The following is a 23,232-nucleotide window of genomic DNA, read 5'->3' as shown; positions in this document are numbered from 1 at the left end:
AACTTACACTGCGGTGATGATCACCCATACCTCGAGTTCCGGTAGACTGGCCATACCTCGGTCATGTTGGCTTGACTAGGGTTTACGAGATACTGGAAGGTGTATACTGAGCGGATTATATTTCGCTTCCTCTTGAGACAATGCGCCCTTGTCAGAGAACACCCTCAATCCTGCTCCTATGACTTAGGCGTGACATGAAACCAAACTCCGTGTGCAGCACGGTAAACATGACGGTGTGGTCTGCCTCAGGTGGAGAACCTTCACCGTCATGGACGGGCATTTACGTTTTCTGGCCACTGTGGTGATTTCAGTTATCGCTACGGTAAGTAAACTATAGTAGATCACTGATTTGGCTCTGTGTCGTAGTTCCAATGAAGTTCAGGTTTCTGTGTGAATGTCACTTTGTTACGGGGCTCGGTGTTGTTGGACTATAGGCTGATCAGTTTGTATTGGAAGCATATTATATGGCATGCCATAAACAGAAATATCCACCTGACTACCTTTGCTCGACATTTAAAGCTAAACCTCGCTGGGATCCTTCATATATTGACGCAGGAACTTTTGAAACTTGAGGGTTTTCACCACAAGATTTCACCCTAGTGGAAATATAGGTGAACAAAATGATCTTCAATGAGAACGGTTGATGCTTCTGTTGCGTGTCCTGTATGGGTATTCTTCATCGTACAATCCCACATAAGTGTGGTAGTGTGGTAGTGTGGTAGTGTGGTAGGGTGGTAGGGTGGTAGTGTGGTAGGGTGGTAGGGTGGTAGGGTGGTAGTGTGGTAGGGTGGTAGTGTGGTAGGGTGGACACTCGACGTGCTTGTACTGTACTATGTCCTCACAAACAAGCCGTTTTGACTTCCAACAAAATAACTGCACTTCGTATGCTCGTCTACTCCTATATTCATCTTGAGTTTTGCTAACCCGTGAAGATCCGGGTTAGAATGAACCTTCAGTAACCCATGCTTGTCGTAAGATGCGACTAACAGGATTGGGTGGTCAGGCTCGCTGGATTGGTTGACACATGTCATCTGTTGCCAATTCCGCAGATAGATGCTCATGCTGTTGATCACTGGATTCTCAGGTCCTCGATTATTTACAGACCGCCGCCATATAGCTGGAATATTGCTGAGTGAGGCGTAAAACTAAACTCACTCACTCACTTGAGTTTCGGTAATTTCTGTTTCAGAGTGAGGGACAAACAACGAAGACAATGGGGAACCTCACGCTGGTCTGTCGCCCGGGTGAGTAGCTGGTACATTACACCCGCCATGGACCGTTGTGTACCCACGCTGGTCTGTCACCCGGGTGAGTACCTGGTACATTACACCCGCGATGGACCGTTGTGTACCCACGCTGGTCTGTCACCCGGGTGAGTACCTGGTACATTACACCCGCGATGGACCGTTGTGTACTCACGCTGGTCTGTCGCCCGGGTCAGTAGTTGGTACGTTACACCCGCGATGGACCGTAATGGAATCACGCTGGTCTGTCGTCCGGGTGATTAGCTGGTACTGACTGACTGACTGACTGAGTTTAGTTTAACGCCGCTTTTAGCAATATTCCAGCAATATCACGGCGGGGGACGCCAGAAATGGGCTTAACACATTGTGCCCATGTGGGGAATCGAACCCGGGTCTTCGGCGTGACGAGCCAACGCTTTAACCACTAGGCTACCCCACCGCCCCGATTAGCTGGTACATTACACCCGCGATGGACCGTAATGGAATCACGCTGGTCTGTCGTCCGGGTGATTAGCTGGTACATTACACCCGCCATGGACCATTGTGTACTCACGCTGGTCTGTCGCCCGGGTCAGTAGTTGGTACATTATACCCGCGATGGACCGTTGTGTACTCACGCTGGTCTGTCGCCCGGGTGAGTACCTGGTACATTACACCCGCGATGGACCGTTATGGAATCACGCTGGTCTGTCGTCCGGGTGATCAGCTGGTACATTACACCCGCGATGGATCGTAATGGAATCACGCTGGTCTGTCGTCCGGGTGATTAGCTGGTACATTACACCCGCGATGGACCATTGTGTACTCACGCTGGTCTGTCGCCCGGGTCAGTAGTTGGTACATTATACCCGCGATGGACCGTTGTGTACTCACGCTGGTCTGTCGCCCGGGTGAGTACCTGGTACATTACACCCGCGATGGACCGTTATGGAATCACGCTGGTCTGTCGTCCGGGTGATCAGCTGGTACATTACACCCGCGATGGATCGTAATGGAATCACGCTGGTCTGTCGTCCGGGTGATTAGCTGGTACATTACACCCGCGATGGACCATTGTGTACTCACGCTGGTCTGTCGCCCGGGTCAGTAGTTGGTACATTATACCCGCGATGGACCGTTGTGTACTCACGCTGGTCTTTCGTCCGGGTCAGTAGCCGGTACATTACACCCGCTTACTTTACTTAGTTGTACCAATGTTACTCATCTGTACCTACCCAAGCTGTGATGTTATATGATTTACTCGCCTGTACCTAGTTGTCAAGCAGACTGGCTATATGGTACTCGTCTGTACCTATTCAGGCCGCGATGTTATATGATCTTATCGTCCGTATCTAGTTTTCAAACCGTGATGTTATATGATTTACTCGTCTGTATGTAGTTGTCAAACCGTGATCTTATATGTTACTCGTCTGTATGTAGTTGTCAAGCCGCGATGTTATATGATTTACTCGTCTGTATCTAGTTGTCAAGCCGTGATGCTATATGTTACTCGTCTGTATCTAGTTGTCACGTTGTGATATTATATGATTTACTCGTCTGTATGTAGTTGTCAAGCCGCGATGTTATATGATTTACTCGTCTGTATCTAGTTGTCAAGCCGTGATGCTATATGTCACTCGTCTGTCCAGATCTAGTTGTCACGTTGTGATATTATATGATTTATCTGTCTGTATGTAGTTGTCAAGCATGATGTTACATGATTCCATCTGTCCATCCATTGTCAAGCCGTGATGCCATATGTTACTCGTCACTGATATTATATGATTTACTCGTCTGTACGTAGTTGTCACATCTCGTCTGTAGCCTAGAAGCCGTGATGCTATTCGTCTGTACGTAGTTGTTACGTTGTGATGATCATGTAGTTGTCCAACCGTGATGTTATCTTTAGATTTGTATATGACGGGGAGAGAATGGAGTAGTGTCCAGAGGTAGATGGTGTAGTGAGGAGAGTAGATGTTGTATGTCAGTCATGGGGGAGAGTAGATGGTGTATGGGGAGAGCAGATGTTATAGATGATGTAGGGGACATGATAGTGGGGAAGTAGATGGTGTAGTGGAGGAGTAGATCACATGGGGAGAGATGAGATGAGTAGTGGGTAAAGAGATGGAGCAGAGATGGTGTAGTGGGGAAGTAGATGAGGGAGTATATGAGGTAGTGGGGGAGAGTAGACAGTGGAGGAGCAGACGTGAGAGTAGCAGTGGGGAGGAGATGGTGTAGACAGATGATGAGGTGAGTAGATGATGAGTAGAGGAGGGGAGGTAGGTGATGTAGCAGGATAGAAGTAGAAGTAGATGGTGTAGGGAGTAGAGCAGATGATGATGTGAGTGGAGTGGGGAGAAAGGAGTAGGGAGAGTAGATGATGTAGGGGAGGTATATGATGTAGGGAGAGCAGATGATGTAGAGATATATGAAGTAGTGGGGAAGTGAGAGTGGGGAGTAGACAGTAGTGAGGAGAGCAGATGGTAGGAGAGTAGATGGAGAGTGGGGAAGTAGATGGTGTGAGGAGAGTAGATGAGAGTGGGGAGTAGAGACAGAGTAGATGAGGGGAAGCAGTGTAGTGGGGAGACAGTGGGAGAGTACGTGTGGGAGGGAGAGTAGATGGTGTAGTGGAAGAGTACAGTAGATGGTGTAGAGAGTAGATGGTGTAGTGAAGAGAGTAGAGATGTAGGGGACATTAGATGGTGTAGTGGGAGAGTAGATGGGTAGTGGGGGAGGTAAAATCGTGTAGTGTGAGTAGATGGAGTAGAGAGAGTAGATGGAGTAGTGGGGGAGTAGATGGTGTAGTGGAGAGTAGATGATGAGGGGACAGTAGATGGTGTAGTGGGGAGAGTAGATGGAGTAGTGGGGAGAGAAATGTGGTGTGAGTGGGAGAGAGTAGATGACAGTAGATGGTGTTGTGGGAGAGTAGATCGTGTACAGAGTAGATGATGTAGACAGAGCAGTGGAGGGAGAGTATATGGTATGGAGAGTTGAGAAGGAGAGTAGATGTGTAGGGGAGAGAGTGGTGAGTGTGGAGAGTAGATGATGGAAGTAGTGGTTAGAGTAGATGGTGTAGTGGAGGAGTAGATGTGTGAGGGGGAGAGTAGATGGAGTAGTGGAGGTAGATCAGTAGTGGGGAGGGAGAGTAGATGGTGATAGTGGGGAGAGTAGATGATGAAGAGTGGTTAGAGTATGGTGTAGTGGGAGAGTAGATGATGTGGGGAAGTAGATGGTGTAGTGGGGAGAGTAGATGAAGTAGTGGGGAGAGTAGATGGTGTAGTGGGGAGATTAGATGGTGTAGTGGGGAGAGTAGATGATGTAGGGGAGAGTAGATTGTGTAGGGAGGGAATAGATGGTGTATGGGGAGAGTAGATGATGTAGGTGGAGAGTAGATGGTTGAGTGGGGAGGGTAGATGAAGTATTGGGGAGAGTAGATGGTGTATGGGGAGAGTAGATGGTGTATGGGGAGAGTAGATGGTGTACGGGGAAGAGTAGATGGTGTAGGGGGAGAGTAGATGGTGTAGGGGGGAGATTTTGGAGAGACTGACTAATGTAGAAGGTGGAAGAGAGTGTTTGGAGCTTGTCTGTGTCGATGTTCAGAGGACTGGAGCATGTAGAGAGGGTAGGGTGACTGGCTGTTGTAGTTGGTAGAGAGACCGGTTGTTGTACCGGTAGAGAAATTGGTTTCCCCCACCCCATAAACTCACACCGTGATGTTGCTGGAATATTGCTTACAGCGGCGTGCAAGGCATACCAGGAAGTGGGAGGTAACAGAATCACTGACTGCAGGTCTGGTAATATGAGAAGTTAGTACAAGGAATCTGTAGGATTACTGCGACGCAATATATGCAGATAAAAACAGAAAAAAACTGACATTTTCTGTGTAACTCAATTCGTCGAATGACAAGCACATTTGGAAAGGACGATTGTGTTTCACGGACATGCCGGGTGGGTGGCTTAGATTTGCAGCAATATCTATTTCTACACCTCGCCCAAGTCAGCATGTAACCGGATGGTGATGGGGGAGAACAATGCCAGACAGAAGCTTCTGGTTGGAGTGTTTAGTTTGCTTGTGTAAATGGAATGGACACCCTATAATGCACACGACGATAACATCAACTCTCATACAAGTGAATATTCACGCATATTCATGACATACCAGGTCATTTCTAATATCTTGAGAGACAGGCAAACTATCAGTACCCTGTACTGGGGTATTGGTTCTCAAATTGCAGTGTTCGCCCTGGGTACATATGTACAGAGGCGTTGTTGTCAGACCCTGTGATAGCAATTTAGCTTATCACGTTGCATCATGCCTTCGAAGTATCATAATTCAAAGTCTTCGTCGCCCAAATAAAATGGTACCTCTGTGTCATTACGACTTCGTTTGGTGTTTGGGTAGGGTCAGTGGTATCATTCAGCGGTAAAGTGTGTTACCTCAAACTGCCTCGTAAATCAGGTCATCCATACACGACACTGCCTTCGTTTGTACACTAATGTCGCCCATGCATGTGCTACCTCCAATGTTACCTCCAACTTGCTATGTAACTGCCTGGTAAATCAGGTCATCCATATGCCTGCAATGTTACCCTCAAACTGCCTCGTAAATCAGGTCATCCATACACGACACTGCCTTCGTTTGTACACTAATGTCATACATGCATGTGTTACCTCCAACTGCCTGGTAAATCAGGTCATCCATACACGACACTGCCTTCGTTTGTACACCAATGTCATACATGCATGTGTTACCTCCAGCTGCCTGGTAAATCAGGCCATCCATACACGACACTTCCTTCGTTTGTACACTAATGTCATACATGCATGTGTTACCTCAAACTGCCTCGTAAATCAGGTCATCCACACGCGACACTGCCTTCGTTTGTACACTAATGTCATACATGCATGTGTTACCTCCAACTGCCTGGTAAATCAGGTCATCCATACACGACACCGCCTTCGTTTGTACACCAATGTCATACATGCATGTGTTACCTCCAACTGCCTGGTAAATCAGGTCATCCATACACGACACTGCCTTCGTTTGTACACCAATGTCATACATGCATGTGTTACCTCCAACTGCCTCGTAAATCAGGTCATCCATACACGACACTGCCTTCGTTTGTACACTAATGTCATACATGAATGTGTTACCTCCAACTGCCTGGTAAATCAGGTCATCCATACACGACACTGCCTTCGTTTGTACACCAATGTCATACATGCATGTGTTACCTCCAACTGCCTGGTAAATCAGGCCATCCATACACGACACCGCCTTCGTTTGTACACCAATGTCATACATGCATGTGTTACCTCCAACTGCCTCGTAAATCAGGTCATCCATACACGACACTGCCTTCGTTTGTACACCAATGTCATACATGCATGTGTTACCTCCAACTGCCTCGTAAATCAGGTCATCCATACACGACACCGCCTTCGTTTGTACACCAATGTCATACATGAATGTGTTACCTCCAACTGCCTGGTAAATCAGGTCATCCATACACGACACTGCCTTCGTTTGTACACCAATGTCATACATGCATGTGTTACCTCCAACTGCCTCGTAAATCAGGTCATCCATACACGACACTGCCTTCGTTTGTACACCAATGTCATACATGCATGTGTTACCTCCAACTGCCTCGTAAATCAGGTCATCCATACACGACACTGCCTTCGTTTGTACACCAATGTCATACATGCATGTGTTACCTCCAACTGCCTCGTAAATCAGGTCATCCATACACGACACCGCCTTCGTTTGTACACCAATGTCATACATGAATGTGTTACCTCCAACTGCCTGGTAAATCAGGTCATCCATACACGACACTGCCTTCGTTTGTACACCAATGCCATACATGCATGTGTTACCTCCAACTGCCTGGTAAATCAGGTCATCCATACACAACACTGCCTTCGTTTGTACACCAATGTCATACATGAATGTGTTACCTCCAACTGCCTGGTAAATCAGGTCATCCATACACGACACTGCCTTCGTTTGTATACCAATGTCATAGATGCATGTGTTACCTCCAACTGCCTGGTAAATCAGGTCATCCATACACAACACTGCCTTCGTTTGTACACCAATGTCATACATGCATGTGTTACCTCCAACTGCCTGGTAAATCAGGTCATCCATACACGACACTGCCTTCGTTTGTACACTAATGTCATACATGAATGTGTTACCTCCAACTGCCTGGTAAATCAGGTCATCCATACACGACACTGCCTTCGTTTGTACACCAATGTCATACATGAATGTGTTACCTCCAACTGCCTCGTAAATCAGGTCATCCATACACGACACTGCCTTCGTTTGTACACTAATGTCATACATGAATGTGTTACCTCCAACTGCCTGGTAAATCAGGTCATCCATACACGACACTGCCTTCGTTTGTACACCAATGTCATACATGCATGTGTTACCTCCAACTGCCTGGTAAATCAGGTCATCCATACACGACACCGCCTTCGTTTGTACACCAATGTCATACATGAATGTGTTACCTCCAACTGCCTGGTAAATCAGGCCATCCATACACGACACTGCCTTCGTTTGTATACCAATGTTATACATGCATGTGTTACCTCAAACTACCTGGTAAATCAGGTCATCCATACACGACACTGCCTTCGTTTGTACACCAATGTAATACATGCATGTGTTACCTCAAACTGCCTCGTAAATCAGGTCATCCATACACGACACCGCCTTCGTTTGTACACCAATGTCATACATGCATGTGCTACCTCCAACTGCCTCGTAAATCAGGTCATCCACACGCGACACTGCCTTCGTTTGTACACCAATGTTATACATGCATGTGTTACCTCCAACTGCCTCGTAAATCAGGTCATCCATACACGACACTGCCTTCGTTTGTACACCAATGTTATACATGCATGTGTTACCTCAAACTGCCTCGTAAATCAGGTCATCCATACACGACACTGCCTTCGTTTGTACACCAATGTCATACATGCATGTGTTACCTCAAACTGCCTCGTAAATCAGGTCATCCATGCACGACACTGCCTTCGTTTGTACACCAATGCCATACATGCATGTGTTACCTCAAACTGCCTCGTAAATCAGGTCATCCATACACGACACCGCCTTCGTTTGTACACCAATGTTATACATGCATGTGTTACCTCCAACTGCCTCGTAAATCAGGTCATCCATACACGACACTGCCTTCGTTTGTACACCAATGCCATACATGCATGTGTTACCTCCAACTGCCTGGTCAATGCCCCAATCCTTCCGAAGATTTTCTGTCTGTAGATATGTCGGTAGATACAAGGAGTAAACAAGCCAAATATCCCTTCTACTTTCCTTTCTCTGTTCCAATCAGATGAAATGATGGTTTTTCGAAATGTAACCTCGGTTCAAACTCAAGTTCATGTGTTTTTTGTGCTCGCCCTGCAAGTTCCTAACGATACTTCTATGTATATATTGGGAAGGGAATGTTTCCATTAGGCAGGTGCGTGTTTATGGTTATTCAAACGTCACACTACTTCGTCATGACTGGGCGGTGGGGTAGCCTAGTGGTTAAAGCGTTGGCTCGTCACGCCGTAGACCCGGGTTCGATTCCCCACATGGGCACAATGTGTTAAGCCCATTTCTGGTGTCCCCCGCCGTGATATTGCTGGAATATTGCTAAATACGGAGTAAAACTAAACTCAGTCAGTCAGTCGTCATGACTACATTTCAGGAAGTACATTAGTACAACTACACCAACATTCCATGTGAGGTGTCCAGAATACATTACCCACACCAACAACGACCACGCTGTTTCATCATTATAATGGGTTGGTGTGATTCAGTTGACCTGTCACACTGGTTCAAGTTTTGAAACTTCAATATTGATGTGAGATACAGCATAGCTCTGTTACCATGGTTATATCGTTGTTCATTGGCCATGTGGTTAGACCAGGATATAAGTGAGTGAGTGAGTGAGTTTAGTTTTACGCCACACTCAGCAATATTCCAGCCATATGGTGGCGGTCTGTAAATAATCGAGTCTGGACCAGACAATCCAGTGATCAACAACATGAGCATCGATCTGCGCAATTGGGAACCGATGACATGTGTCAATCAAGCCAGTGAGCCTGACCACCCGACCCCGTTAGTCGCCTCTTACGACAAGCATGGGTTACTGAAGGTTCATTCTAACCCGGACCTTCACTGGTTCAGGATATAAGTGGGGATATACCAAACAGGGATATATCGGGACATATCTGAGCAAAATAATGTTAAATCTAAAACTTATGTAAACGGGTAACAGAATTCTACCACAGTTGTCGTACCAAGGCAACACACCGACAGAAGATTATCCGTTATTAGATACCCAGCTCGAACGGTGTACTAACGGCAACACTGGTGACAAGTCGTGGACTTCTAATATTTACAATAGTTGCTGTGCTGAATGTTCACTGAGCGTGGACACTGACAGAAGTTAAAGTAGCTGATAGTTTTGATACACAATGCCATTTAGAAAGTGGTCAAATGTACAATCACAAAGAAAGTGTAATCCTAAATATAACATATGTCACAGCTGATAGTTTGTTACCTTTACTTCCCTATATCCAATGCTTAAGTATATGATAGTTTGTTTCCTTTACTTCCCTATATCCAATGCTTAAGTATATATTGTTTCCTTTACTTCCCTATATCCAATACTTAAGTATATGATAGTTTGTCGCCTTTACTTCCCTATATCCAATGCTTGAGTATATGATAGTTTGTTCCCTATACTTCCCTATATTCGATACTAAAGTATATGATAGTTTGTTTCATTTACTTCCCTATATCCAATACTTAAATGTATGATAATTTGTTTCCTTTACTTCCCTATATCCAATACTTAAATGTATGATAATTTGTTTCCTTTACTTCCCTATATCCGATACTTAAATACATGATAATTTGTTTGCTTTACTTCCCTATATCCAATACTTAAATGTATGATAGTTTTTTTCCTTTACTTCCCTATATCCAATACTTAAATGTATGATAGTTTGTTTCCTTTACTTCTCTATATCCAATACTTAAATGTATGATAGTTTTTTTCCTTTACTTCCCTATATCCAATACTTAAATGCATGGTAGTTTGTTTCCTTTACTTCCCTATATCTGATACTTAAATGCATGATAATTTGTTTCCTTTACTTCCCTATATCTGATACTTAAATACATGATAGTTTGTTTCCTTTACTTCCCTATATCCAATACTTAAATACATGATAGTTTGTTCCCTATACTTCTCTATATCCAATACTTAAATACATGATAATTTGTTTCCTTTACTTCCCTATATCCGATACTTAAATGCATGATAGTTTGTTCCCTATACTTCCCTATATCCGATACTTAAATACATGATAATTTGTTTGCTTTACTTCCCTATATCCAATACTTAAATGTATGATAGTTTTTTTCCTTTACTTCCCTATATCCAATACTTAAATGTATGATAGTTTGTTTCCTTTACTTCCCTATATCCAATACTTAATACTTAATATGTGATGATAGTTTTGTTTCCTTTACTTTAAATACATGATGGTTTGTTCCCTATATCTCAATATCTTAAATGCATGATAATTTGTTTCCTTTACTTCCCTATATCCGATACTTTAAATGCATGATAGTTTGTTTCCTTTCCGATGCTTAAATACATGATAATTTCTTTCCCTATATCCTTTATACTTTAAATGTATGATAGTTTGTTTCCTTTACTTCCCTATATCCAATATCCAATGCTTAAATGTATGATAGTTTGTTTCCTTTACTTCCCTATATCCAATACTTAAATGCATGATAGTTTGTTTCCTTTACTTCCCTATATCCAATACTTAAATACATGATAGTTTGTTCCCTTTATTTCCCTATATCCAATACTTAAATGCATGATAGTTTGTTCCCTTTACTTCCCTATATCCAATACTTAAATGCATGATAGTTTGTTTCCCTTTCTTTCCCTATATCCAATACTTAAATGCATGATAGTTTGTTTCCTTTCTTTACCTATTCCAATACTTAAATGCATCCTTACTTCCCCATATCCAATACTTAAATACATGATAGTTTGTTTCCTTTACTTCCCTATATCCAATACTTAAATGTATGATAGTTTGTTTCCTTTACTTCCCTATATCCAATGCTTTAGTATATGATAGTTTGTTTCGTTTACTTCCCTATATTCAATATTAAATGCATGATAGTTTGTTCCCTATACTTCCCTATATTCAATACTTAAATACATGATAATTTGTTTCCTTTACTTCCCTATATCCAATACTTAAATGCATGATTGTTTTTTTCCTTTACTTCCCTATATCCAATATTTAAGTATAGGGCTAACTAACACAAGCCTGTATTGCTCCAAATAACTAAAGAAACATTGTAATTCTGTTCAGACGCAGCAATATTTCTTCTGAGCTTCAGTGCAGAAGGAGTACCCTGTTAAATGGCTGTATGCCAAACATTGTGTCATTCCAAATTGTACCATCTAGTTCCTGTAAGTATTATACCATCAATAGTTCTATCTTACAGGTTGGACGTTTTATGGAACCAACTGTTACCTGAAAGTATCCTCAGCGATGGAATGGGAGGAAGCAAAAGATCTCTGTGAAAGGTAGACAAGGGGAATATATCACCCTATTTGAAATGTCTCTGTAGCGTTAAAACTTGCAAACACCGTGATCTATACCAGGATTTTAGCCTCATCAGTGCAATATTTACTTATCTAACTCCAGGCACATTGCGTCAGTTCGGTGTCCGAGACCATCCAGTACAGCATGAGGAACAAAAATGTGTTGATACACGTGTTTGAAACATACAACAGTTAAACTTTCACGTTTGTGTTTCATAACAGAGAATTGGGAATGCCTTTGGAGATACAAGATGAAGTTGAAAACAAAGCTTTTGCTGAAATGGCGGCTTCATGGAACTTGTTCTGGGTTGGAGAAAAGATTAATGGTAAGGTACAGTTCATTGGTTGAATCTTGAACATGAAGTAAACAATGCATTAGATAGTATCCTGCCTGGTGTTTCATTGGTATGTTGGCCCAGTGTTTTGGTTACCCTGCATCGGCTAACACCAGTATAATGACTCCATTATATACTGACACTGGAACTATGTGGACATGGGATTCCATTGTTCTGTACCAGCTACCGTGACTTCTTTGAGAGGCCACGACGTTTCGATACTGGTTCTCGTATCGTTTTCAAGTGAGAATGGTACAGAGAGAGAACAGGTGATATATATATACAACAAGACTAATTAACAATCAAGGCGGAGTAACGATGTGATGATAACAAAAAAAGGGATAACAGAGGATTATAGGGATAAGCATAGAGGCCCGTGGAAGCCAATGATACACAGAGCATAGAACGGCTTTTATGTGTATCCCCGTTGTCCACTGCTATCCTGTATTCACTATCATCACATTGTGATTACACAATGCCATTTAAAAAAGTAGTCAGATGTAACATATGTTATATTTGGGATTACACTTTCTTAGTTTCTTAATTACACTTTCTTACTAAGAAAGTGTAATCCCAAATATAACATATGTTACATTTGACCACTTTCTAAATGGCATTGTGTCATCATACCGTTCGGCCGTGGAAGCTTTGCCAATTAACACTTATCAGAGGGGTACACAAAGCCAGCAGTCTAGACCACCAGTTGTGGAAGTCGCGGTAGCTGTGTGGGTTAGGCGGCTGACTTTGTGTGCTGGCGATTAGGTGCCTGACTCTGAGGGTGTGAGTTCGAGTCCCGGACGGAGTACAACTCAAAAAGTACTACAATTTGTACTTTACTAATAAACTTTAATAACAAATATAACATATGTTATCACATTGTTAATTGTGTATACATTCTATGCTCTGTGTATCATTGGCTTCCACTGGCCTCTATGTTTATCCCTGTAATCCTCTGTTATCCCTTTATTTGTTATCATCACATCGTTATTCCGCCTTGCCTTGTTAATTAGTCTTGTTGTATATATATATATCACCTGTTCTCTCCCTGTACCATTCTCACTTAAAAACGATACAAGAACCTGTATCGAAACGTCGTGCTTAAGAATAAAAGAAGTTGTCATCCATATATATTTGTTCTAGCTACCGTGAGGTGGAGTAAACCTGCTCATGTGATGACCCCAACCTCGGATTCCTACAAGGGCTCCTGGGACATTTAATTCTCATGTGATTCCCCTGACCTCAGATACCTGCACGGGCTACTGGGACGTCTAGTTCTCGTATGTGATTCCCCAAACCTCATATTCCCGTAAGGGCCCCTGGGACAATTAATTTATCACGTGATTCCCCTAACCTCGGATTCCTACAAGGGCTACTTGGTCGTTTACTTCTCATGTGATTCTCGTGACCTCAGATTCCTGCACGGGCTACTGGGACATTTAATTTATCATGTGATTCCCCTGACCTCAGATTCCTGCACGGGCTACTGGGACGTTAACGAGCCCCCAGCAAGTGTGAAGGAAGGAGATTGTGCTGCTGTGCAGAAGAACGGTCGTTGGAAGGTTGTGTCATGCCAGAGTCGTCTCCCTTTCTTTTGCAAATCTCCGTCCTGTTTGGAAGGTGATGTATTTTGCATTTGTCACATAACTCCATGTACTTTAGCATATCTTCCATATTTTCACAGAGGATAATAAACCTAGTAGGCCAGTAGAAACTGCACTGAACCTAGACATTTCTGATAACAGGCCAAATTTGTGATTATCCTGACCAGAAGGGTGTTATTGGTCACCATGAAAAACCCAAAGAAAATCAAGATGGGGAAATATATTTTTTGTGCATGGTTTTGAGGGTGGGGTCTATTGTCTTTTCATCCACATTTCAGCATGAATGCGCGTGTCACGGCTACATAGTTCACAACTAGTTTTTGGTTTATCTTCATACTGGTTAGTATTTTCATTTATAAAGAAGCCTACTTTCATCAAAATGTAAAATATTTAAATTATTTACCGATGTCGGCCATCTTGAATTAAAAATGGCTGCCATTTTGAAATCAAGATGGCCGCATATCACAATCAAGAAGGTCAGCTTCTGTTGCCTCTACTGTATATGAGGTCGTGAATCTCAAGGTTAATGGTTGCAATAATTTTCTGTTATATTTAAATAATTTTCTCTTTACATTGCCTCACTTCAATAAGAAACATTCTATGACATCAATCTTTTGCAATGCTTGAATGAGGTTTCGATCAAAATTCTGTTTGAAGCAAATGGAGCGAGATGCAAAAACTGTTTGCCTTTCTTGACATGACTTTGCTTCTGGTTAAACCTGTCTCATCAAATACAATGTTGTACCTGACTGCTGCTGTTGGCAATCTCATAATACACTGAATACTTTTGGACAGCATCATTCCACATGTGATCTTCCAGCTATATTAATTATGAAATATGTATACGTATCCATTTTCTGTCAGTTACACTATATTTTGAGGCGTGAGTAGACAGAATATGATAGTGATTGCTGTGAATAATGCGGGCCGAAGTTATAAATATCCGAGGGACACACGATTTCACAGCAGCTAATAGAAACATTCTTTTTAAACATTTTGAGTAAACTTACCGTCTCGTTGTTGATACCAACAGGGATCATTATGACATAAAAATGAAAACAAACACGAGTTCCCACAGTAAAATCTTTATTAGAACGGTAACTGCCAGTTGTCTTGTGGTCTGAGTTGGCCGCGATGTAACAGAGATGTTTATTCAACGTTATTTTAGTCATCTACGTCCGGATTACAAAGCATTGTTCCCATAGCAAGTTGATTGTCGGGACTGTTGTTTTAGTCCGGAATCCGTAATTAAGAGAGTCCGGATAATAATGATAAATTAAGAACAATTTTGCCGGGATTTGGAGATTCGTGGGTTCTTTTAAGTGTACAGGGTTGTGTACTGTACACTAGGGGTTGTGACAACACTGAACGAGTCTGCACACAAAATTGACGTCGGGTGGGCTCGATCCCGGCACCTTCAGCTCGCCGGATCACTAGCCTGGCGTCTTAGATCGCTCGCCCACTGCGCCCCACTATTTATAGATATAAGTTGTTTCTGTCACTTCATGAATAGATCGGTTGCATGTTTGCTGTGATAGATCAGTAACACCAAGACATCTGTGTCATCCACATAAACAACCACTTCATCTGTGCTTTTGGGCATCATGATAGCTTGTCTTGCAACAACAGCAGCAGCATCGCCCTCTCCACCAGCATGTTCAACAGGTATTCCTACTGAGGTTCTGAGAGCAGGTAGATTAAAGCCTGCTTATTCTGCTAGTTTGACAGGAAACCTGCTTTATCTTGAAGGACTGGAGTTGTGCTCTTCATTATTATGGCTGGTGAAGGTATCTTTTTAATTTTTCTCCTCATCGGCTCAGGCTCCTTGGTGGTCGCATTTTCATAGTGTCAAACACTACACAACATGGACGATTCTGTGTAGGTCTGTGCATGACACGATTAACATAGATCTTGCATATTTCAGCAATGGTCCGAATCCTTGGCCATGGTATATGCTGGAAACGTGCACATCCATTAATGACTACGCTTGGTGTTGTGTGTGCTTCTTCTTTGTGGTAATGTGTAAGCAGATATTTGGCCAGGGCAGACTTGGGCATTTTCTCATGGATCCAACATCATGGGAGAAAGCTGGTGGCACTGCTGCAAGTTCAAAGGAGAAGACATCATGATATGGAGGACCACTCACAAGACTTATTTATAGTAATCGCTTCTTCAACACATTTCCAGATGTCATGCCTGTCATATTTGTGCACAGAGCAGCCATTTGGTTTGTGCTGAATTCTTGTGGGTGATGTTGATGAATCCTCCTTTAGTTTTGCCTGCTCTGATTAGACATTGCTCTATGACCATGTCTCTCCCAGTGTCACTCCATAATTGCTTCGGGTTTCTTCTGATTGTAAACAGAACAGCTTCCATTGGTACTTTCACACAAGAGCACAGACAAAGACAATCGTGAAGATACAATCTGCAGAATTTGGCATAGTTGTTGTGTCCAGATGCTGGGTAACATGCCTACTGTTGGTTGCTTTCAGATGTAACTGCCAGTTCCCAGTGTGCTCTGCTCTCACAAACATCCTTACAGTGGAAACAAAGTCCATGAACATCAGCCACAGCTTGTCCTTGATGGTGATTTCTTCTGATCTTTCAGTTCAAGCAGTTGCACATGAAGCTGTTTGAGATTTTCACAGGCTGTGTTATCAACTTGTGATTCATGATTCATGTTTGTCAAGGTCACAGCACTTCGTCTCCCCTCTACTTCTGCAATAGTTATTCTTGATCCAAAATACTGAAGGAGGCGGCGTTTAAAATAGGTCGAAATCCCAGTAGGCAGATCAGCAGCATACAGACCCAACAGCTACTGTAGAGTGTACAGCTTTCCATTCTGCATACTTTCTGGCAGCAGCTCACACAAGGAACTGAAGGCTGTGTTCTTAATGTTTCTTGCTGAATCTGCAGAGTCTGTCCTTGCTGGCCATTCATGCTCATGCAAAAACCACTCCATGCAATGGCTGTGGTGTGTTGCCTCAACTGCACCAGTGTTACCAGCAACAACATCAACTGCCTTATCATCAGATTTCCTCCCACAGAAGTTGAGAACGGTCTCTTGCAGAATACTTTTTTCCCTCTGCTGAAAATATCAATATTGCTGATTGCTGAATTTCTATTTGGATGTTATTGAAGGTCTTCCAAATCACTATCATGTGCACATGATAAGGCAATGAGCCCTGTAGTTAATATACTGTTCCCTGGTCTCAATACACATGACTATTTTCTGAGCTTTCAGTATGTTCGATGATGCTGAGTATGACATTCTGCATTTTTCATGGACAAAGCTAATTTTATTTGATTAAAGAGTTGATGAATCATTACAAAGAGTTGATACTTTGAGTAGAATGTTTAAACCCTTGTCTCCTAGTTTCACTTCTCCTGAACCATTGTGACAAATGACACGTCATGATGGAGATCGAAACATATCTATAAAGAAAATAAACACTCCATTAAACTTATGATTAAACATAGGCGTATTTGGAAGTGGCAAGACATATTTTTTGGCCAATTATTATTTAGAAAATATATATAAACCTGTTTCACATCTTATATATTTCACTAATTGTGATAACTAAACTGATGTGCAAAAGAAAGTACACAGGTTGTGTTTCTTCCAATAAGATAAAAATACCTTTTGATGAAATGGAAAATGTATGTTGAAGCACACTGCAATACACGTGTTTTATCAGCAAAATGACCTTGTAACAATAAACAGCGATGTAGTAATGGCCACTGCAGACGGTCCCTACGATGCTGGAAGGTCAAGGCCATTCCACGTAGCTGTCGGTAGGCCCATACATGCCAGCAGGACGAAGTCGTCTTGTCACTGTGAATCGGCTTACGCAATGACCCAATGATGTGGCTGCTGATGACGTCACCGTCAACATCCAGTTGCGTAGGTGAATAACCCGCAGATAGCGGGGTGTTGTGACTCTGGAACATCCACTTCTGGGTCGATCACATGTCTGGCCTGTCGTACTGAAACGGTTAAACAGCCCAATTATGGTTTGCCTTGTGTAACCCAATGTCCTTGCAATATCGCTGTTGAAAGCACCCATTTTGACATCGATTTCTACTGGCCTATAGTTGTGATAACTGTCATATTCCTTTATGAGAACAGTTTTGTAAATGACAGGTTCGTTCGACTGTGGACGTGGAAAATGCCTGAACAGCAAGTGGAAGTGTGACGGCATCAACGACTGTGGCAACAACAGGGACGAGATGGACTGCAGTAAGTGACACTATCTGTATGTTCATTAGTACAAGCCCTCAGCCTTAGCCTTCGTAAAGACTGTAACGTTGAGATCCTGATTTATGACCATTATGATTCTGTGATGCCGGATCCGTGATTTTCCGTTTTCTCACACCAGAGTGGAATTTATTCTTGTTTATTGTCTCTGTTACCACTACAGCACATCAATGAACAGAGACACGTTACACATAAAATTGTTGTCTGTATTGGGCAGCAACGTAAGTTCATTATGAGAGACACTATCAACATGAAATTCTAAGTCTCATCTGTGAAGATCTCCCTTGTGTAAGTAAAGGAGAGTTGCTAGACGTCAAGGAATCCGACTTGAACCCACTAGGACAATTGACGAGAACAACAGGCAAGGGTTTCATGTCAGAAGATGCAGGTAGTGGCACAATGAGCAGAATGTACTGGAGCTGTGTCAGGTGTACTGTGTATCCTTGTAGCACACAAAGCAGTTCCTCCCAGGACATTTCTTCATATTACAGAGTTAGTTACATGTTTAGAAACAATTTATTCTGTGATATTATCCACACTGAAAATAGCAATTCATATGGAAATGACATTTGTGACATTTCATCTATGTTTAAGGTTCAAAGTGTACATTTATAAAGACCGGCGCCAGTGGCAGAATCAACTACTTCAGCGGCTACACCAACAACTCCGACTGTATGTGGACCATCATCTCACCTCCTGGAACACAGCTTGGAGTCACGGTACACAGGGAGATAACCGCAGTTGGAGGCGTAACGCCCTCAGCATATCGTATATATACATTCGTGATGAAATATGCTAGATAATATCATCATTCTACTCTGGACTATTCCATTGTCTCTACATGTAGCATATTTTTTGAAGTGGTAGGGATATCTGGGAACGCTGCGATAGCATCAGGGAACGTGTATATCAGGGGTCCTCTACAAGTTGCTCATTTGCATGTTTTTGTTGTCTAATATGGAGCGAAGAGATGCAGAGCGTGAGTAACTGGTGTTTTGCTTGTTTCAGTTCAGCTCAGTGCGCCTGGAAGATAAGGTGGATATACTGGAAGTGAGGGTTGGGGGCCAGACGATACTGGACACCCGGGTGTTGGAGACACTGACAGGCAGCCTCAGCAACAAGGTTATCTTCAGCACCAACAACATGATGCTGCTACGTCTTACATCCGACTCCTCCGTTACAACATTTGGCTTCGACCTCACCTGGTCGTCATGTAAGTTGGTGGATTGTGTTGGGACAGCTTGCCTTTTCCTTCTTTACATGTTTCTTTGTATTATGTTTTTGTGGATTCTTTTCACAGCTAACAATAACCTCTCGACGGACGTCCGCCCTATGACTGCTGGGTCTTCGTGGACAGCCTTGACGTCGCCATTCTTCCCCAGTACCCCACCTAGTGGTTTCCGACTTGAGTGGTTGGTGTTCAGCTCAGACAATACAATTGTCACACTCATGGTAAGTTGATCTTATACACAGCTAACACTGCCGACTTGAGTGGTTGGTGTCCAGCTCAGACAATACAAGTGTCACACTCATGGTACAAATCCTCCGCTCAGTGTACAGATTTCGGGGAGTGCACAGATCGAGTGTACAGTCTTACAAAATTATTTATCTTGGAGTAGCGGGGAGGCCCGGCCCCCTGCTCATCAAACGGGGGTAAACAGCTGCCCAAGTAACCATCTCTTCAAGATATTTCAAGACGCATCTTTGATATATTCATGACTTCTTCTAAGATCAACACGAAACTTATGGATGTTCTTCCAATACATCTTGTAATAATTCAAACGATACCTCATCTCAATTAACCTTGCCGTGGTGCCAGGAGGTACATCCAGGTTGTATATAGCTAAACGGTCATAAAATATCTACTTCCTGATCTAAAAAAAAAACTTTGCCGAAGAAAGTAGCATTGTTGTTTTCACCAGCCTTTAAATCAATAATGTATTGTGCTGTTGAAAGCTAAACCCAAACTAGTGCTCCCCCAGAATACCTGCCAAACTGTGATTGCTTCGAGGCTGGTGGACAGAAACTTTGGGAAATATACTAAAAATCATTGAAAACGCTCCAGTCTAACCTTTTCCATATTTTCATCAAGATGGATTTCAGCATGAAATGATCAATGGATATAACTAGCATGAAGTCGAAGGGCATGTCCAGTTGAAAAAAAATGCTTTAGAAGCAAATTCCTGTCCACAGTATGACTCTTAAGTCCAAAATGCATCAACATGCAGCCACGCCATGAAAAATGCGCGAATTTAATTCTGAAATCATACTGACTGTGACATTAAGCAGGTGTATGAGAACCAATTCTCATTGCTTCACTAACGATTGTGAAACGAGGACAGAGATGCCAAGGTTAACACCTCAGGAAAGAGAACGTGCACTAGGCATGATTCAGGTTGGCATCAGCAGCAGGGATATTGCTCGACAACTTGGACTTGGCTTCATAGACGACATCAGTAGACAGGCAGCACCCGTGACCTTCAATGACCTTGGCAACAACATGTTACGACGCTCAATCAGGATCGCCATATAGACATTGTCCATATCAGTGATTGAACACTGCCGACTGCCAGGACTGCTGCACTTGTTCAAGGTTGACGTGGGGGTCATCAGCGCTGACTCCATGCGACGCCGTCAACACGCTACAGGGCTCCATGCTCGACGTCCTTACGTTGGACCAATTCTGGTCTGACACCGTAATGAGCCTATGCAATGGGCTAGCAGGCATTTTCAGTAAAGGTTACAACAATGGCATGGTGTCGTAGTCACTGACGAGTCACGTCTTCATCTTTATAATGCTGACGGCCTATTACGTGTTTGGCGTAGACATGGTGAACGTTATGCTGATGAGTGTGTGGTTCAGACAGACCTTTGGGTGGTGGGAGTGTCATGGTCTGGAGTGGAATAAATTACAATCACAGGACTGCCTTCATGTCTGTCAAGGGAGAGTTAATGCCCTTTATTACCGTGAGCAGATTCTTCAGAATCACATCGTATCTGTCTTCAATCACCACCAAGAAGTCCCTACTTTTCAACAGGACAACGCACGGGCACACACAACAAGACTTTCCATGCAGTATCTGGCCCAGCAACACATCCAGGTTATTCATTGACCAGCACAGTCGCCAGATGTATCCCCCATGGAGCACTTGTGGGACGAAATTGGTCAAAGTCTTTCGCGGCGACAACAGATGCGAAACATCCGGGAGCCTGAGGCTGCACTACTGCAGAAGTGGAATGCCATCCTCAAAAACTCTATTCGGACGCTTATTGACTCAATGAGGAGACGTTGAACTGCATGTGTCAATGCAAATGGCGGTCACACGCGATATTGACCTTTCGTTTTGACCCCACGTGTGTTTGATCCTTTCTGACTGTGGAACATTTCAATGAATGAGCGTCTTTTCTGTGTTGTTGTTTTTGTCAGTCGGCCATCTGTTATTATCCACTCAAAAATATCAACTCCTTACACGTGCTTTTAATAATCTGAACTTTTATAAGTGGTGCGCTTTCAATGATGTTCAGTAATTATTACAGTCAGTTTCAGTTTGTCCAGGTTTCATACAAATAGACATTATTTAATGTTTCAAAAAAGTTATGTCAGAAAAAGTGAACCGATTTCGATTTTTTAAAGCATAATATTGGTGAAATCTTGATAAATATAATGATATTTGTTCTCTTGTGCACTATGCATATGCTTTGTTGAGGTGGAGGACGTTGACCTTGGCCCTGACTGGAAGCTGATGGTCTACAATGGGGAAGGGTATGCCGACTCACTGCTGAAAGCCTCCAGACGGACGCATCTCTCTTCTCCCGCCATCTATTTCTCCACCGCCCGTAAAATTCGGATTATCCTGAAAGGGAAAGACACGTCTGGAGGGGGACGTGGCATTAAGTTCAGGGTTAAGAATGGTAAGCTGAGGTTAATGTGATATCTAGCACTATACATATCAATGATCAGTGTGGGTTATTGCTACATAAACGGTCTGGGAATGCATTTTGTAATCGATAGAATTCATCACCAGATGCATTGTTGAGTCACTGATTCAAGCATGCTCTAAACGAGAAGTAAAGAGAATCTATGCATCCCTCGTCTGTAGGATGCAACGTTGAGATACAAGCAGCTAGTGGCACAGTGACCTCTCCTGGATTCAACAAGAAGATATACCCGACCTCTGTGACCTGTTCCTGGAAGATTCAGGCGCCGAGTGATGCGAACAGGAACCTCATGGTCAAATTCCTTTACCTCGTTCTGGAGACCGTTGGCAAGGATCTAATCGAGGTACACTATTACAGACGTCATGTCTTGCAAACAAATCAAAAAAGACGTAATCTGGTAAAATTATTATCTCTGTATTACTGACGATGTCTGTAAGGTTATAGTAGTTGGAATATTAAGACCTTCATACAATAAATCAGATAATGCTATAACCTTTACCGAAGAGCGATATGTAACTGCGATGTCACTATACGACAGATATACAATGGTTCCGACGCCTCGGCTGCAGCCCTTCACTCGGGCAGCGGCTACACCGGGGACCTAACGTCATCTCTTCCCAGCGTCAACGGAGGCAACACTCTCTTCGTCAGGTTCAAGTCCAGCCTCATCCAGGACGAGGGGGGTTTCCAGTTTGAGTTCTCAATAGGTGAGCGTCACTGATCAGCATTAGGTATCCCACACACCTATTGGTGAGAAATCCGTTTGAGAAAGTTGGTGAAACACGAGTGAGATCGAGGTCCTTGATTGGCTATTCCTTGGTGATGGCCTCCGGTCAGAATGTGAGGAACAAGTTTCCTTGTGGTAATGCATTTGGAGGTTTCCTTTTTCTTCAGTCCCAATTAACGCCTGTTTATCTAGCTTGCTTCTTCACCATCGCATTTATCATTTACAGATGTAACTGGAACCTCTTTGTCAAGGCTTGCACTTTGATACGCCCTTTGTCTTTTGTATCACAAGCAGCAGGCGAAAAGGCAACATATGCATCATCGATTCTACAGTGAAATGATCAGATATCAGTGTTTACAAGGAGGCATTACTGCATTCGTATCTATCATATAACATGTAAATTAAATGTCTTTTTTCCCTGTGCACAATAAGCACAGTCGCCTGTGTAAGTTCGCTCCTAAAAT

At 43.0% G+C, this 23,232-nt stretch overlaps 1 protein-coding gene across 1 annotated transcript; it reads left to right on the top strand.

The window, feature by feature from the left end:
* Nucleotides 1-207: 207 nt before the first annotated feature.
* Nucleotides 208-22,762, top strand: LOC124271603 (cubilin-like). The gene is made up of 12 exons (XM_046706751.1): nt 208-322; nt 1,190-1,244; nt 11,809-11,890; nt 12,131-12,234; nt 13,711-13,860; nt 17,989-18,084; nt 18,697-18,821; nt 19,111-19,315; nt 19,403-19,554; nt 21,810-22,014; nt 22,203-22,384; nt 22,580-22,762. The coding sequence occupies exons 1-12, from the start codon at nt 269-271 to the stop codon at nt 22,760-22,762; spliced, it is 1,593 nt and encodes a 530-aa protein (XP_046562707.1). The 5' UTR covers nt 208-268.
* The last annotated feature ends 470 nt before the right edge of the window (nt 22,763-23,232 follow it).

The sequence above is a fragment of the Haliotis rubra genome, unplaced genomic scaffold, assembly GCF_003918875.1.
Source record: "Haliotis rubra isolate DU_JTF1 unplaced genomic scaffold, ASM391887v1 Scf1616, whole genome shotgun sequence".
Taxonomy (NCBI): domain Eukaryota; kingdom Metazoa; phylum Mollusca; class Gastropoda; order Lepetellida; family Haliotidae; genus Haliotis; species Haliotis rubra.
Note: the sequence above shows the minus strand (reverse complement) of the source record. Positions and strands in the feature narration are given on the sequence as shown.

Bases quoted from the DNA above. Each gene is read 5' to 3' on its own strand.
- LOC124271603 (XM_046706751.1), top strand. From the start codon at position 269: ATGGACGGGCATTTACGTTTTCTGGCCACTGTGGTGATTTCAGTTATC. The intron at 18,822-19,110 runs GTACACAGGGAG...TGCTTGTTTCAG, and splicing joins GAACACAGCTTGGAGTCACG to TTCAGCTCAGTGCGCCTGGA. The intron at 22,385-22,579 runs GTACACTATTAC...ACTATACGACAG, and splicing joins TTGGCAAGGATCTAATCGAG to ATATACAATGGTTCCGACGC.